The sequence below is a fragment of the Rhagoletis zephyria genome, unplaced genomic scaffold (assembly GCF_001687245.7).
Source record: "Rhagoletis zephyria isolate East Lansing unplaced genomic scaffold, Rhagoletis_zephyria_1.1 Rzeph_scaffold_01251, whole genome shotgun sequence".
Classification (NCBI taxonomy): Eukaryota; Metazoa; Arthropoda; class Insecta; order Diptera; family Tephritidae; genus Rhagoletis; species Rhagoletis zephyria.
In genome coordinates, this window is record NW_016158335.1 from 52144 (window position 1) to 67694 (window position 15551).

At 36.5% G+C, this 15551-nt stretch overlaps 1 protein-coding gene across 1 annotated transcript in view; it reads left to right on the top strand.

Moving 5' to 3' along the window:
- LOC108363344 (uncharacterized) overlaps positions 1–15551 on the top strand; it is a 123853-nt gene that overhangs the window by 45073 nt on the left and 63229 nt on the right. The window contains exon 2 of the mRNA XM_017616686.1: positions 11647–11971. Within this exon, the coding sequence (XP_017472175.1) occupies positions 11647–11971 (325 nt within the window). The remainder of the gene's footprint in view (positions 1–11646; positions 11972–15551) is intronic.

Genomic DNA, 15551 nt, shown 5'->3' on the forward strand with positions numbered 1-15551 from the left:
GCAGATGCTTAAATAAACGAAGTCGTTTACTTTATCAAACTTGTAACTATCAACACTAAGGCGGGTGCCAAGACGCTTATGCTCTGACTATTGGTGACATGACAGGAAATACTTCGTTTTGTCCTCGTTCATCTCCAGACCCTCACACGACGTAGCCCTCGTGTTTACCTTGTTGCACGCTCTTGTAAAGTATTGTGCCTGAGCGGTTCAGTTCTGCGGCTCTTATTATCTTCTTCAACATCATATTAAAGATATCACACGAAAGGGAGTCATCTTGTCTGAAACCTCGTTTCCCAATTCTGACGGAGCTGGTGGTATTGCTCGACGTCATTTTACACAGCCGTAATAGTTTCGCGGGAATACGAAATTAAGACATCGTGGCGTTGTCCATCATTCCAGTCCATTCAATAGGATCAAAAAGTGTTCCCCCCATAATTTAAGTACGTTGTGGACATCGGTCACTAGGTTGCCATGGTTATTCTTTCAGGAGTCTTGAGACCTTCCGTAAGTCGCCTAACTCTCTGATAAAAATGTCTGCCGTTTTTCGTGTCGGCCAGCATTTCAAGTTCTTCGTCTCTCTTCTTATTGCCTCAAATACGTCTAGCTTCCCCAGTAGATAATTTCAGAAGTTAAAAGCCCTTCCGAAAGGCCTTCATGAGAGTCAAAAGGCCTTCCACTCTACATTCCTTTCTCCTTTAATTTTTGTATGGAGTTGCACAAATTGAAGGACTTCTTTTTCGCTACCCATGGAGGGCCTTCCAAAAGGGCTTTATAGGACATACTTCAGAAGGAGTTCTTTTAAAGTTGCTTCTTTAATTTATACAAATCATACATCTTTGAAGTATTTGCTTAAGGTTTATATCACATATGTGTTATTGCAACTTAAAATGTTTATTGAAACTCATTTGTAATGCATTCGCGTAAATTGTAAATGGACAAGCCCTTCTAGAAGACATGCAAGGAAGCACTTTTTTCTTGGGTAGGCCTCTTAGAATCGCTTTTCTTAAGAAGGCCTACCTAATTTATCTTCTGGGTCCCTCTTCAATTCCCTATAACGGTTCCACATTCGCGTTGCGCCCGATCGCAGCCTGGCACTGTAGGTGGCACCTTTTTTCTCAACAGCTTCTTGACACTACTCATCGTACCAGTAATGTGTGGGAAATGTAGTTCACTGCTCGCGTATGTCAGTTTGTTTAAGAGTGCTCTCTCACATCAGGTGTGAGAGTCGAGTGGCGAATCAATTGGCCGTCTGTTGTGATCGCAGCTTCTCGACATTGAGCTTGCTTTGAATTGTTGGGCGCACATTTCTTGCTGCAGAGAGTCGGGTGCGTATCTTGGCTGCAACAAAAATTGGTCCAAGTTGATGTTTGGGCTTCAGAGTGTAAATTCTGTTTAATTTTTCTGTGGTTAAGTTTAACTGATGGTTTAACTATAATTTAAAATAGATACATAAGCAGTCCCTAATATGCTATTATATTATGCTGTTAAGCTAACATTTCCTGGTACTATTTTTGAATATATAGGAAAAAATTGGAAGTCAGGGGGGAGGGGCTCGGGCCCCCTGCCCTACCTGGCTACGCCCATGTAATTGCAATCGGATGTACTACGCCGCGACTTATAACTTTCCGTAATCGCTATAGGCATTTAAAAACAGGAACGGTTTTTTTGCTTAAAATCGATATCTCGAAAATGGCTGAAAAAAAACATAAAAAAAATCGGAATAATCGGGAATGCAAAGCCAAGTGGTGACCCATATGTATGTATGTGAAAGCCGTAATTGATATCTAATATCAGAGTTCGAAAATAAACGAAATGAATCGTATGGTTTTGCTTCATTTCTATCATTACAGAGAGCAAAACACAATTGAAACCCAAACAAAGAAAACTCTAGTTGGGTGAGTCAAAATTCACAGGAATGATTCGCAAACGTTTGCTTTGCGATTTGATCATTACAAGCGAATAATGTTTACAGCACTTACGAGTATGTATGTATATTTTTCAGATGTACTTACTAGAGATGGGCGCGGGACCCAAGGTTTTCAAAATGGCCGGGATGGGCGGTATCGGGAAGGTCAGTAAAAATTTGCGGGCGGGACAGCACCAAAATCCTTTCCTGACCACCGATAAAACCGCAACCTACGCAAATTCAGAACACTGATAACAACCAATCAGTTCGTTGACGTTGGGCTTCAGTCTTTCATACAATAAACTCGATCAGAGCTGAAGCCGATCCCGCGGTAGTTGGCGTGTATGGCGGGGTCGCCTTTCTTGTGGATTGGGCAGAGAACAATTAAATTCCAGTCTTCGGACATGTGTTCATATGACCATATTCAGCATAAGAGTTGATGCATGCATAATGTGACTAACTATTTCATAGCTCAAAGAAGTACAGGGTCGAATCGTCACATACGATGTCGTACTTCTCGTTATGTAAAAACACATTTTACATACTCTTTGTCGTATTTAGCTTACTGCCTGACGCATCCCTATTGGATGCGTTAAAAAATTAATAAACTCGCTTCCAAATAGAATTTTTGAGGTCGTACGGCTAAATGGAAGTAAAACTAAATACTAAAATAAGAATTTTACCTCTTTAAAATCCCCATTTATCATATTTTTAGCTGTGCGTCTAAGTACATTTCGCACCTCCAATTATGTTTGGTATTTTTTTTTATTGTATTGAGAACCATAATAAAAAAAAATAATTAACTGTATTTACTTTTTTTAACTACTGCATTCATATTTACCAGTTTGGTAACCAAGAATGATAGAATACAAGATTGCGCCGATCAGAGAGGATTTTTGAGAATAACTTTTGTGTGACGTCACACTGGTGCAATTGCGAGAGAGAAATGCCAAAACGTGAGCAAGAATGGAAGAAGAAGAAAAAATGATGCAAAGGAAAACGTAAACAAGTTGCACCAGTGTGACGTCATGCAAACAACGATTCTGTCAAATTCGTTAAGAGAAAAATAGCGGTACCGAGATCGGCGCAACCTTTGTATTCTCTCAATCGTGTTTGGTGAAGTTACTTTTGATAAAATTTGATGTTTCAATGTAAGGTTGGGATGAGTCTAAGTAAATTACGCGCACTGCATATATGTTAAGTGCCAGTGTAGGTGTGGATCCTAATGCTCCGCTAATTCCTGTTTTACAAGTGTAGCCTTCTCTAGTGAGTTGCACCAGACAAAAGCTCCTTGAAACAATATAGGCTTAAGTCTGGTTTCCTAGAGTTAATAAATCAGTTTGGGCGAGAGACCCCACCTAATACCGATAGCTCCCCTACAGCAGTACAAGGCAACCGATATCTTTCCTACCCTTTCCTCAATGTTAGGCTTCTCCGACAGCCGCCGTTGATCGCCCACTTAGTTACCTGGTTCAGGCAACCTTAAGCTAGATCAAGAAGGGTGTATTGAAATCGTCCCTTAACCAAAAGTTCCACATCATCTATATAGGCGATCATATTATGAATATACTTGACTATTGTCTCTGGAGTGACATTGTTGAAGGCCCCCTCGATATTGAAGAAGGCCTCTCCTGCATAATCTTCATGCGTGAAGGCTTCCTCTGACCACTTTACCAATATGTGCACGGCGGTATTCACAGACGTTGTCTTATAATAAGCATATTGAGCTCTTGAAAGACAGTCACGAGGAATCGCGTTTCTTATGTACAGGTCTATCAGTCTCTTTGGCGTTTTTAATAAAAACGAAGAGACTGATAGACCTTAAATCCCTAGGGGAAACTTGAGAGACTTTTCCGGCCTTCGGGATCAACGCAACACTTACTTCCCTCCAAGCCTTAGGGATGTACCCGGTCCTCACGCAGTTCGCATAAATAGGATCCATCCGATTGCACGACACCTTCAGAGCACTTTGCCGCTGCGCAAGTATGATGCCATAGGTCCCTGGCAACTTGTATCGCCCAGGCCATGTGACGATCGTCCAGAAAATCGGGGAAGTACAGGACTTGGATAAAACTTCTTTGCGATATTTTGTTACATCAGGAGGGAGATTCTGTAACCAGTTAGCGACAATTTTCGAATCGCTATCGCACTTTCTGACGCAAAACCATTTATATCATGCGTCAAAAAGCGCGATAGCGATCCGAAAATTGCCGCTAACTGGTTACAGAATCTCCCTCCTGATGTAACAAAATATCGCAAAGAAGTTTATTTGACTGTCCTTCGAAGTACGAAGTACAAGAGCGAAAAAAGAAGTACTGTACTTCCGAAAGAAGTACGGTTGGTGACATTATGCATGCACCTTATCAGCTCCTCGGCGCCGTACTTGAATAGCTCGGCTGGCAGGCCGTCAACTTCAGCAGCTTTGTTGTTTTTCAGCCGCGTGATCTCTATTCGTACCATCGTCATCGACTGGGGGCTCGGGTTCGTCTTCTCCGCTACTTTCGGTGATGTTGCCATTCAATAGGGCGGAGAAGTGTTCCCTCCATAATTTGAGTACGTTCTGAACATCCGTCTCTAGGTCGCCATTGTTGTTCTTACAAGAGTTCGCCCTGGTCTTGGAACCTTCCGTAAATCGCCTGACTCTCTGATACCCACATGGCTCGCATTGCGCCCGATAGCAGAGTGGCCCTGTAGGCGGCATCTTTTTTCTCTGCAGTTTCTTTACACTCCTCATCGTACCAGTTGTTCTTTCGGACTCGCTGAAATCCGACTATTTCTTCTGTGGCGGTACTTAATGAGCGGCAAGTGTGGTTCCACTGCACGCGTGTGTTGGTTTTGGGAAGAGCAGTATTGCCGCGACGTCATGAAAAAATGTATCGTAAAAGAAACAAAAAATGGATCAAATAAATCACAGAATGTTTATTTAAGTATGTACCAGAGAGCTGCATGGATACACTCAAATTACATTTTAAGTCACTCGCTTTCTTTTCACATCTGCACACACTCGCACTCATTTATTTCTAAGCATAACGTGCGATAGCATTGAAAAAACATTGTCGGTTGAGTGATTAAGTGATTAAGGGCATCATCATTTGACAAAAGGTGGCATATTTGTCAGAAATAACATTTCCAGCAGAAGAAAAAACTCTTTCTGACGATGCGCTAGTTGAAGAAGTGGCTATTACTCTACGACTGAGTTTATGCAGCAGCGGCATTTCGCGTTTGTGTACCTCCCACCAATTAATTATATCGAAGTCCGTATGAAAATATACCTCAATATTTTCATATCGCCGCAGCTCTGCAGTAGCTTTATCAGTTGTGCTTACAAAGGTAGGTTGTTTAAGAAGACCTGAAAACAGCTCAAAGTTGTCTGAAGGTAACAAAGGTGTATCCGCAATTTGTGGTTCCGTTGTACTGTCAGAATTCTCAGTTAACGTTCTCATAATTTGTAAACATTTCTCTTTTGTGTACCTTTGCTCAGATTCGGTAAAGTTCTTGAGCTCTTTTGCTGGCGGGTATAAAAAAGCACAATTTTGTGCAAATCTGTTAGTTGTCAACAGCAACTGTTTTTAAATGATAAAGCAACTTATTTTTCAAGTCCCTTATAAAGCCGATGTCTTCTGAGCTAACATTGCATTTCTTTTGTAGACTAGTTATATAAATGTACGTCAGGTGCATAACTAAATAATTTAGTAAAGCTAATATATTTAAACTAAAAAACTAATACATATATTTAAAAAAATACTTTATCAATATCCATTTATTTTTTCACAATTGTCGTATTCTCTACTAATTGTTTGAAGTCAATGAGTGTCATTCGATTGCTCGACTTGCTTTTCATAACAGAGTTTTTCAATCGCTTGACTTGATTTGGAAAGAATATATCAATGCCATATTTGAAATCAAATGAGTACAGTGCAGCTAAACGTTGATTTCAAAACTAACTATGAATCTCACTGTTTGTACGGTGTTTCTCACATACCTTATAGAGTTCACAGCAATAAGTTCATACTGTTTAGATGGAAGTGAGTAAACTCATGCTGTTGTCTGGTATCAACGTATCAAGTTAGAAAAAACTTAAGAAAACGCTATTTGGTTCCATACCTTTGCTTTTTATTATTGTCAATAACCGAAAAATCATGTAATTCGAATTCATACCGCGTATCAACAAAATGCAAAACCGCGTATCAAGATAATGCAAAACCGCGTATGTGAGGTTGCATAAATTATTTTCTAATTATTTTCTAGAGAGTAAAAACACTCATTTCAAAACGGTTCTGTTTTTTTAAAGCAATCGCATTTCTGGCTAGTATATTTCAGGACGAATGGATAAGGATTGAGCCTGAGCTTATGTGGGCAAACCCAATATTTGGCAGCAATCAGTTTCGCGGTTTTGCAGAATGACGATACGCGGTTTTGTACTTTAAACGACGCTATGTATGTACATGAAGAAAAATATTTTACATACTGTGACAATCTATCAAAAAAGAGATTATTGTTTTTAATCTTGTATAGAGAGGAACAAAAATATTATGTATAGAGTTTATAGAAACCTCAATTCAAATCTATGTACATACTTAAAACTATGAGCTGTCGATCATTTACCTTAATTATTAAATTATGTGATTCCACGTTAACTCGTTGGAAAGTATTTTTACTATGAATACGCCCCATTATATTCTCAACAGTTTGTAATGAAATTCTATTTTTCTTTTCTTATTGGATCAATTTTAAATCTGAAAATATACGCTCTGCAGCTGGAGAGCTATTTATGAGGCAAGTAAAGAAATTAAAATTAATGAAGTCAGCTCTTTATACAAAGTTCACTTAAAGCATTTTTCTTTAAGCTTATTTGACCCCAAAACGCTTCAGTATCTTCGACCAAATTTTAAAAGCTGCCACTGCATACATACATAAATATTTTCTCTTTAACATGTATCAAAATTTGTACTACGCTAAAAATTAAAGTATCTCCCTAAATGAGCGAAAAAATAAAGTATCTTCAGAAAATATGCACGAGCACGTATCACTTTTGAAGTATATGCATCAAAACGGCAACACTGTTGAAGAGTGCTCTCAGAGAGCAGGTGTGAGAGTCGAGTGGCGAATAAGTTGGCCGTCTGTTGGGATTGCAGCTTTTCGACGGTAAGCTTTCCTTGCATTGTTGGGTATACAGAGGCAGGTGCGTATCTTGGGTGCAACAAAATAGTGGTCCGGGTCTATGTTTGGCCCTCGGAGTGTACGTACGTCTAAAACACTGGAAGCATGCCTTCTGTCTATCACAACATGGTCGATTTGCTTTCTCGTTTTTCAATCTGGAGACATCCATGTAGCTCGATGGATCTTTTTATGCTGGAACCTAGTACTACATATTACCATGTTTCGGGCCCCGGCGAAGTCGATCCGCCTCAGTTTATTTTCGAACGTTTCGTCGTGGAGGCTGAATTATCCGACAGTGCCGCCAATGATCCCTTCCTTGGCTACCCAATGGCTTTGAAATCGCCAAGCATGATTTGACGCCTAACCTATTCCTATTCCGTCGGAACATGGGCGCAGATGAGCGAGATGTTGAAGAATCTCGCTTTGATGCGGATTGTGGCTAGACGTTGGTCCACTGGGGTTAACGCCAGTACTCGGCGACGGAGTCTCTCCCCCATCACAAATCCAACACCGAATTTGCGCTCCTTTATGTGGCAACTGTAGTAGACGTCGCAAGCAGTGTTGCCGCGCATAATTTTTAGTGGTAGCTAAATTCCTTTAAAAAGGGGCTAAAAAAGAGCTAAAAAAAGTCGTTGTGGCTAAAAATGGTAGCTAAAATTTTTTATTTACATATGCATATATAAGTATACACCTAAACATTTTCAATAAGTAATGGTATATAAAAACAATGAACTCTGGAAAAAAGCTAATATTTTATCCAACCAAAAACCTTTTTGTATAAAAGGGGAAATATACGACACCAGCTTGCTGGTTCCAGCAAGTGATTGTGCCATCAGGCTCGAAGCATATAACTTACCAGCATGATTACGGTGACCATATTAACGAACGTAAAATAAATGACATTTTTCCCAATGATTTTGGAATACAAACTTACAACTTGTATGATGGTAATATAGATCAAATATTTGCCAGTTAATTATATTATTAAATTGTACAAGTTCCTCTTCTCGAAAGGCGCTGTAACCGGATTTTAACCGGTTCCGAAAAATGAAACCAAATCCTTATCAAGGACTTCGCCATCCTTTGCTGCCACAATTTTTTACCATAATTTTACTCAAAGTATATTAATTTTTCTGGGAAAATGTCTAAATATATGTTAAATATTGTTTTTTCAATTACATAAATTACCCCTTATCAGTATTATCAAGGATTCGTGACCCTTAAGTGGGGTGCGAAGCAAACTGACGAAGGTTTTCATTCTGTTTTATTATGGACATTTTTATTTTTTCATATTCTATGTTTAAAAATTTACCTCTGCAAAATCCAAAGCTAATTTAAAGGACAGTTTAAGAAATAAAGGACAAATGGCGTCCTTTAGGGATCCATACGATATGTCGAAAAAAAAAATGTCGAAACCTAAAATGTCGAAAAATTAAAAGCCTGATTACACCGAAGACATATTTGGTCGAAAAAAAATGTCGAAAAGATAAAAAAGATCGAAAAAGGTCGAAATTGTCATATCTTAAGTAAAACAGTGGGACTTGAAATTAAATTATGAGTTTTATTATTTTCAAATTAGCATTTATATTTCAGTAATTTTTCAGTTTATTTATACATAATTATTCATACAGATGAAAAACTATTGCTTATACATACATACATATTTTAAAGACACGTCANTTTCTTTTACAGATTCCCTTTTCGTTACATATTCTATTAAAAAAAATATTCTAAGCTGCACGCAAAAATTTAAATTCGGGATCCAAAAAAGATCGAAAAAGGTCGAAATTGTCATATCTTAAGTAAAACAGTGGGACTTGAAATTAAATTATGAGTTTTATTATTTTCAAATTAGCATTTATATTTCAGTAATTTTTCAGTTTATTTATACATAATTATTCGTACAGATGAAAAACTATTGCTTATACATACATACATATTTCAAAGTCACGTCACCATATATACATACTTATAGGGATGTATAAATGTAATTAACAAAAATCAATAGAAACGTTAACATAGGGAAGTGGAATACGCTAAATTTTTTAATACCTCCATTTTAGAGTACTCGGTTTTTTTACTAAGGATATTTTGAATATTATTCCTTCTCTTTTCGTAAGCTGATTTAGGTTTAGTGGCGCCTTCAGAATTATTTAAATTCATTTTATTTTTAACAATCGATATATTCGTCATTTAAATAACTTATTAATTTATACACTCCCACGTGAGACTTGTCAATTATTATTTGCATTCTTCGGTGCCATGCTTCCACTGAATTCTGGGTGGTTGGAACATTGGTACCCATTTGGTCAGATATTTTCCAAAACGATGGTGGATAAATTAAATTAACTGATGAGTCGACTTCAGACGACTTCCGTTTTCTGGAAGTTCCAATCAGATAGTTTTTTTCAAACCATTTTAAAATTTCTGAGCAATCACTATCCATGTGCGGTTTAAGTTCATTATAATAATCCAATATTTCTTCAGAGTTCAAAAAAGCTAAACATTTAAGCATTCTTAACTGTATAGAAAAGTTTTCGTTTTTGCCGTATTTCGAGGCAAGCTTCTGATTTTGAATCTTTCGCCACAATATCTGTCCAAAATGGAAGAAGCAACCTTTATTCACCACATCGGGAAAGTATGATTTTGTTACCGATATTATAGCTTTTTCGAAATCACTAATAATAACACCAGGATTAAGACTCACATTATGGGCACAGGCAATTTGAAAGATTTCATAAAATACTTCATTATAACAGTTTTTTGTCTTGCTGCTCANTCGAAATGATTAGAGCCGAAATTTCATAATTTTTCTAGCATTTTGTTAAGCATTGTTTTTTTTTTGTAATTCACAACTGCAATATCGTGAACGTTATCTTCCACAAACACGGCTTTGACTCATATAGTGCAAGAAATANATTAAAATCTTTTCGTTTTCAAAACTTTTATCAGATAACAAAAAATTTTCGCCTTCCACGGTTTGAAGATGTTCTGGAACAGTTATTTCATGTAAACTCTTAAGCTCTTTTAACATATTATTTCTCACTCTTTTAATCTTTTGCAAACAATTTCTAGGTTTTGGTACGTACGTTCTACACTCACGGTTACACTGCACAACTGCGGAGTTAATTATTTGTGATGGTTTTTCATTAGTTTTTTCTGCACGAAGTTTTAGATTGGCATTTGTTTTATATATTTCATGCTCATATTCAAGTGGATCATGACAGTGTTCAAAAGAAGTTTTTTTTACTTGGTGTTCATTATGGTAAATCACTGTAACCACTCTAGCTTTGCACTGTAATTTAGTTTTTTTTTCGCACTTCCAATAAAACATATTTTTATATTGTTTTTCCAAGGGATAAATAAAACCACCAAGAACCAGTTTATTTTTTCCTTTATTTGAAGTAACAATTTCCGCAGACATTCTCGGACTCCAAGTTGTGCTTATAGTTACAATTGACACTGACTAATAATGGAATTGCAAGAATCCCAATATCAACATCGTGAATTTTGGTTGATTTTAAGAGAGTTACCGTTATATCATTGAGCTAAACCAAAGAAAAGCGTACAAGGTAATAGCGATAGCCTGAAAACAAAATTCACGTATATTAAGTTATTGCTTTCTTCGAATTCGCCTTGAGCTAAACAATAAANTGGTAGCTAAATCTAGCCACCAAAGGGCTAAAACGGCAACACTGGTCGCAAGGCTCCACGCTTACCTTGCCTTGCTCCGTCCATCGCATTTCTTGGATGACGGTGATGTCAGCCATAGTCTTCCCGATGACATCAACCAGCCGGGCAGAGGCATTCCAGGTGATATTCCAGTTGAAAATCCTCAAATCATAGTCCTTAATACGTTTGCCGTGGTAATCATCAGAATAAGGGGGTCTCATTCGACGCTGTTTGTTGTTTTCCATTGGGCGGGGTTTTAACGGGGCGGGACCTAAACCCAGCGCACGCGAAGTTTTACGCCTTCCCACTTTAGCTCGCTCCCAAACGGGTGTTTCGTCNTATGCAATACATAATTTTATTTAATTAACCTGTCGAAATAATGTAATGAAAGACGTGTGAAATTCGCGCGAATTTCACACGTCATTCATTACANTGTTTCGTCGCTACCCAGAGGATACGTGGATATAAATATCCGGATGTTGTGAGCTGCGATTTGAACCGTACGCACAAGATTCATATCTGGCCGCTCTCAGGTAGTCAAAAGTTTTTCCCATCTTCCTGGACTTCTGCCCACGGAACCATCCTCCAAAATTTTTCTTAAAATTCTGAATAAAAAGTTTTAAATTTTTGGCTGTAATTTTTATAATTTTGTACGAAGTTTTAAATGTGGATTTGTGTGGTGCTGGTTATGTAATGGGCTAGGCTTTTATAAAACAATTATACACATTAAATAAACAAAAGAAAAATAGCCAAAAGTGGTCAAAATATCACTTAACTTAATCAGCTTACCACATACCCTATATATATATATATATAAGTGGTAAGCTGATTAAGTTATATATATATAACCCTTGTTATTGAACAATACATACCACAAAATAACAATATATTTTTGATTCTATTTACAGATTGAGGCACTTATTCGCGAATTACATAGCGATAAACTGACCACACTGGCAAGCCAAATAAAAATGCGCTCACAAGTTAAACCCTTTTCCTTGGGCTTTGAAATTTGGAAGAACGTTGAAAATAAGCATTTTTTGTCCATTTATTTCAACTATACTACGGACGCACCAGAATACAATCTTTTAAATCAGTTGTACTGCACTGTTGAATACAACAAGTTCACGTCCATCGACGAAATATTTGAGGAATTCAATTTGGAAAATTGCGCAGCAGCTATTGTTAGCTATGAATATGATGACTATCTAAAGCACTTTTTAAAGTCCAAAAGTAGGTATTTTAAATCAATTTTTATTTATTAAACATTTTTATTTAATATGTTACTACTACAAGTAGAAACTAGAATAATTATTGAATTTTGAAGCGACATACATTAATCGAATAGAGATAGATATAGACAAATTTATTCATAAATGATCAGAATGAAAAAAAGAGATCGATTAAGCGGTGACTGTCTGTCCGTCCGTCCGTCCGTCCGTCCGTCTGTGCTCCCGATAACTCTAGTAAAAGTTGCGATATCCCAACGAAACTTGGTATGTGTACTTCTTTTCGGCATAGGACGGGTGGTATTGAGAATGGCCAAAAGCGTACAATAACCACGCCTACCTCCCATATAACGGTAGTTTTCTGGAGCTCTTTCACTCAAAATTGAAATTTACAATAATTTTTTTACGAAAAATAAGAATGTTATAAATTTTTGGAAAGTGGGCGCAGCCACGCCCAGTTATGATTACTATCTTAATATATATATATCTTATAACCACTTATATATATACATATATATATATATCTTAATAACCACTCCATTAATTTCTCCCAAACCTGGCACAGTTGTTGGCACTAGTACAATATACCAAACGGCTGAAATTGTAGCCGCTAGAACAACAACTGAAATTTTTTAAAATCGGAGAAAACCCTCTCCCGAAATTTTCGATAAATCAGTAAATACTGAAGCTAATTTATTCAAAATTGATGTTTCAAATAATTCTTTAGGAAAATATACGTTAATGATAAAATTTGGGAAAATGGGACGTCCATAAACCTAGCTGACCCAAGTCGCCAAAAATCAATAAAAATTCGCTACTAATTAGGTGTATTTTAGGTGTTAATTAGGGCCTCCAAAATTAATTTAGGTGTTCCTCTGGTTTCCGAGAAATTCGCAAAAATGTGTGGGTTTACGTAAACCTAGCTGACCCATCTTTAAATTTTGGTTTTAAGTTTTCCAAATATATGCTGGAATTAGGTGTCTTTTAGGTGTTCTTCAACGCCACTAAAACTAATTTAGTAGCTCCATTGGTTTCCGAGAAATTCGCAAAAATGTGTGGGTCAGCTAGGTTTACGTAAACCTAGCTTACCCATCGTTAAATTTAGGTTTTAAGTTTTAGTTTTTAGTTTAATTAGGTGTCTTTTAGGTGTTCTTCAACGCCACTAAAACTAAAGACACCTAATTCCTAGCTAATTTTTAATGATTTTTGGCGACTTGGGTCAGCTAGGTTTATGGACGTGAAAATGGGCGTGGTCCGCCCACTTATGTATGACCACATGTGTGTATCTCGGTAACCGTTCTATCAATTTGTACCAAACTCGGTACGATTATTGTGCTTGCCACATAAAAGCAAACCGTTGAAAATTATTGAAATCGGACTAAAATTACGGAGCTTTTCAAATAACGGTAAGTTTCAGAAATGCTTGAAACTTCAATATTTCGAAATTTAAGGACGCTAATTTACTTAAAATTGATACAGCCCGGCTTACCATGTAGCGGTAGCTTTCGGAAAGGTGAAAGACATATATTTAATACTTGCGCCGGGTATTTAATGTTCGGCTCCGCCCGAACTTAGAATTTCTTACTTGCTTTTATTAAAACTGGTCTGCTTTTAATATAATAAAAGCTAGTTTTAAGTTTTTTCATTAACTTAATTTTATCTTATTTAACCAAAGGCAAATTATACACCCGCTACAAAATGATACTTGCACCTGGTATGGGCTAAAAAGTAAAAAGTTTCCAGCACGCCCAGATTTTGAGAAAAACGTGGTCAAAGTATCGAAAAATCGAGTTTTTTGCAATATTTGAGAAGCTCTAGCAAAAAATCAAAAGATGTTAGAACCTTACCAAGTCGCCAAAAATCAATAAAAATTCGCTACTAATTAGGTGTATTTTAGGTGTTAATTAGGGCCTCCAAAATTAATTTAGGTGTTCCTCTGGTTTCCGAGAAATTCGCAAAAATGTGTGGGTTTACGTAAACCTAGCTGACCCATCTTTAAATTTTGGTTTTCAGTTTTCCAAATATATGCTGGAATTAGGTGTCTTTTAGGTGTTCTTCAACGCCACTAAAACTAAAGACACCTAATTCCTAGCTAATTTTTAATGATTTTTGGCGACTTGGGTCAGCTAGGTTTATGGACGTGAAAATGGGCGTGGCCCGCCCACTTATGTATGACCACATGTGTGTATCTCGGTAACCGTTATATCAATTTGTACCAAACTCGGTACGATTATTGTGCTTGCCACATAAAAGCAAACCGTTGAAAATTATTGAAATCGGACTAAAATTACGGAGCTTTTCAAATAACGGTAAGTTTCAGAAAAGCTTGAAATTTCAATATTTCGAAATTTAAGGACGCTAATTTACTCAAAATTGATACAGCCCGGCTTACCATATAGCGGTAGCTTTCGGAAAGGTGAAAGACATATATTTAATACTTGCGCCGGGTATTTAATGTTCGGCTCCGCCCGAACTTAGACTTTCTTACTTGCTTTTATTAAAAGTGGTCTGCTTTTAATATAATAAAAGCTAGTTTTAAGTTTTTTCATTAACTTAATTTTATCTTATTTAACCAAATGCAAATTATACACCCGCTACAAAATAATACTTGCACCTGGTATGGGCTAAAAAGTAAAAAGTTTCCAGCACGCCCAGATTTTGAGAAAAACGTGGTCAAAGTATCGAAAAATCGAGTTTTTTGCAATATTTGAGAAGCTCTAGCAAAAAATCAAAAGATGTTAGAACCTTACACTTCGGCTTAAATTAAAGCTAGAACTAGGGTTGTAAAATTTTTTTATGCGCGAAATCTGTACGTTAGACTTTTTATGCTACAAAAATCAGTACTTTTCAGCACATTTTTGTTCAAAGCAAAATAAGGAATGTAAGTAACAAGCAATACTTTCAAACGCCAGAGTACTTGTTTTTAACAATATTTTGGAAAATAAATAAAATATAGTTCATAAAAAAAATAAGTGTGTTATTCATTTTAACATGACGGTACACATCATTGTACACAGACGCCAATAAATTATTTTATATTTGTGAAATTTTTTAATAGTGATAATGAGATCATTTCCATCTTCAGTGTTAAAAGAATTCTATACATTTCCTTTTAAAATTACTTTTAATTTGAAGTTCACTTAAAAAAATTTGAATTAGAAGCCGCGGTTTCTCTCTTTGCGCCAGGAAGCAAACTTTATACTCTCGGTTGCTTCGTTTGAGTGTGGTATTAAAAAAAAAAATTACATATGGGGTATTCCATGAGTAAGTGAAACTTTGTGTCCAATTGTAGAGTAGCTTATTGAACATGGAATGCTTGATGAATCAATGCTCAATACCTGAAATTAACGTTTTTTCGAAAAAAAATTTAGTTATATTATTTTATTACACTGTAAATACACTCAAAACTTCAACATTAGAAAAGTAGTTGAATACGACAACATATTTTAATATAGAAGGCTCTGCAAAATCAAGTATTCACAAAGTTATTATTTTTTTGAAGGGGGGAATAAATGTCTCGATCTTTCTGCGCCCCGAAGAAGCAATATGGCATTGAAGAAAAATAGGCATTTAAATTATATAAT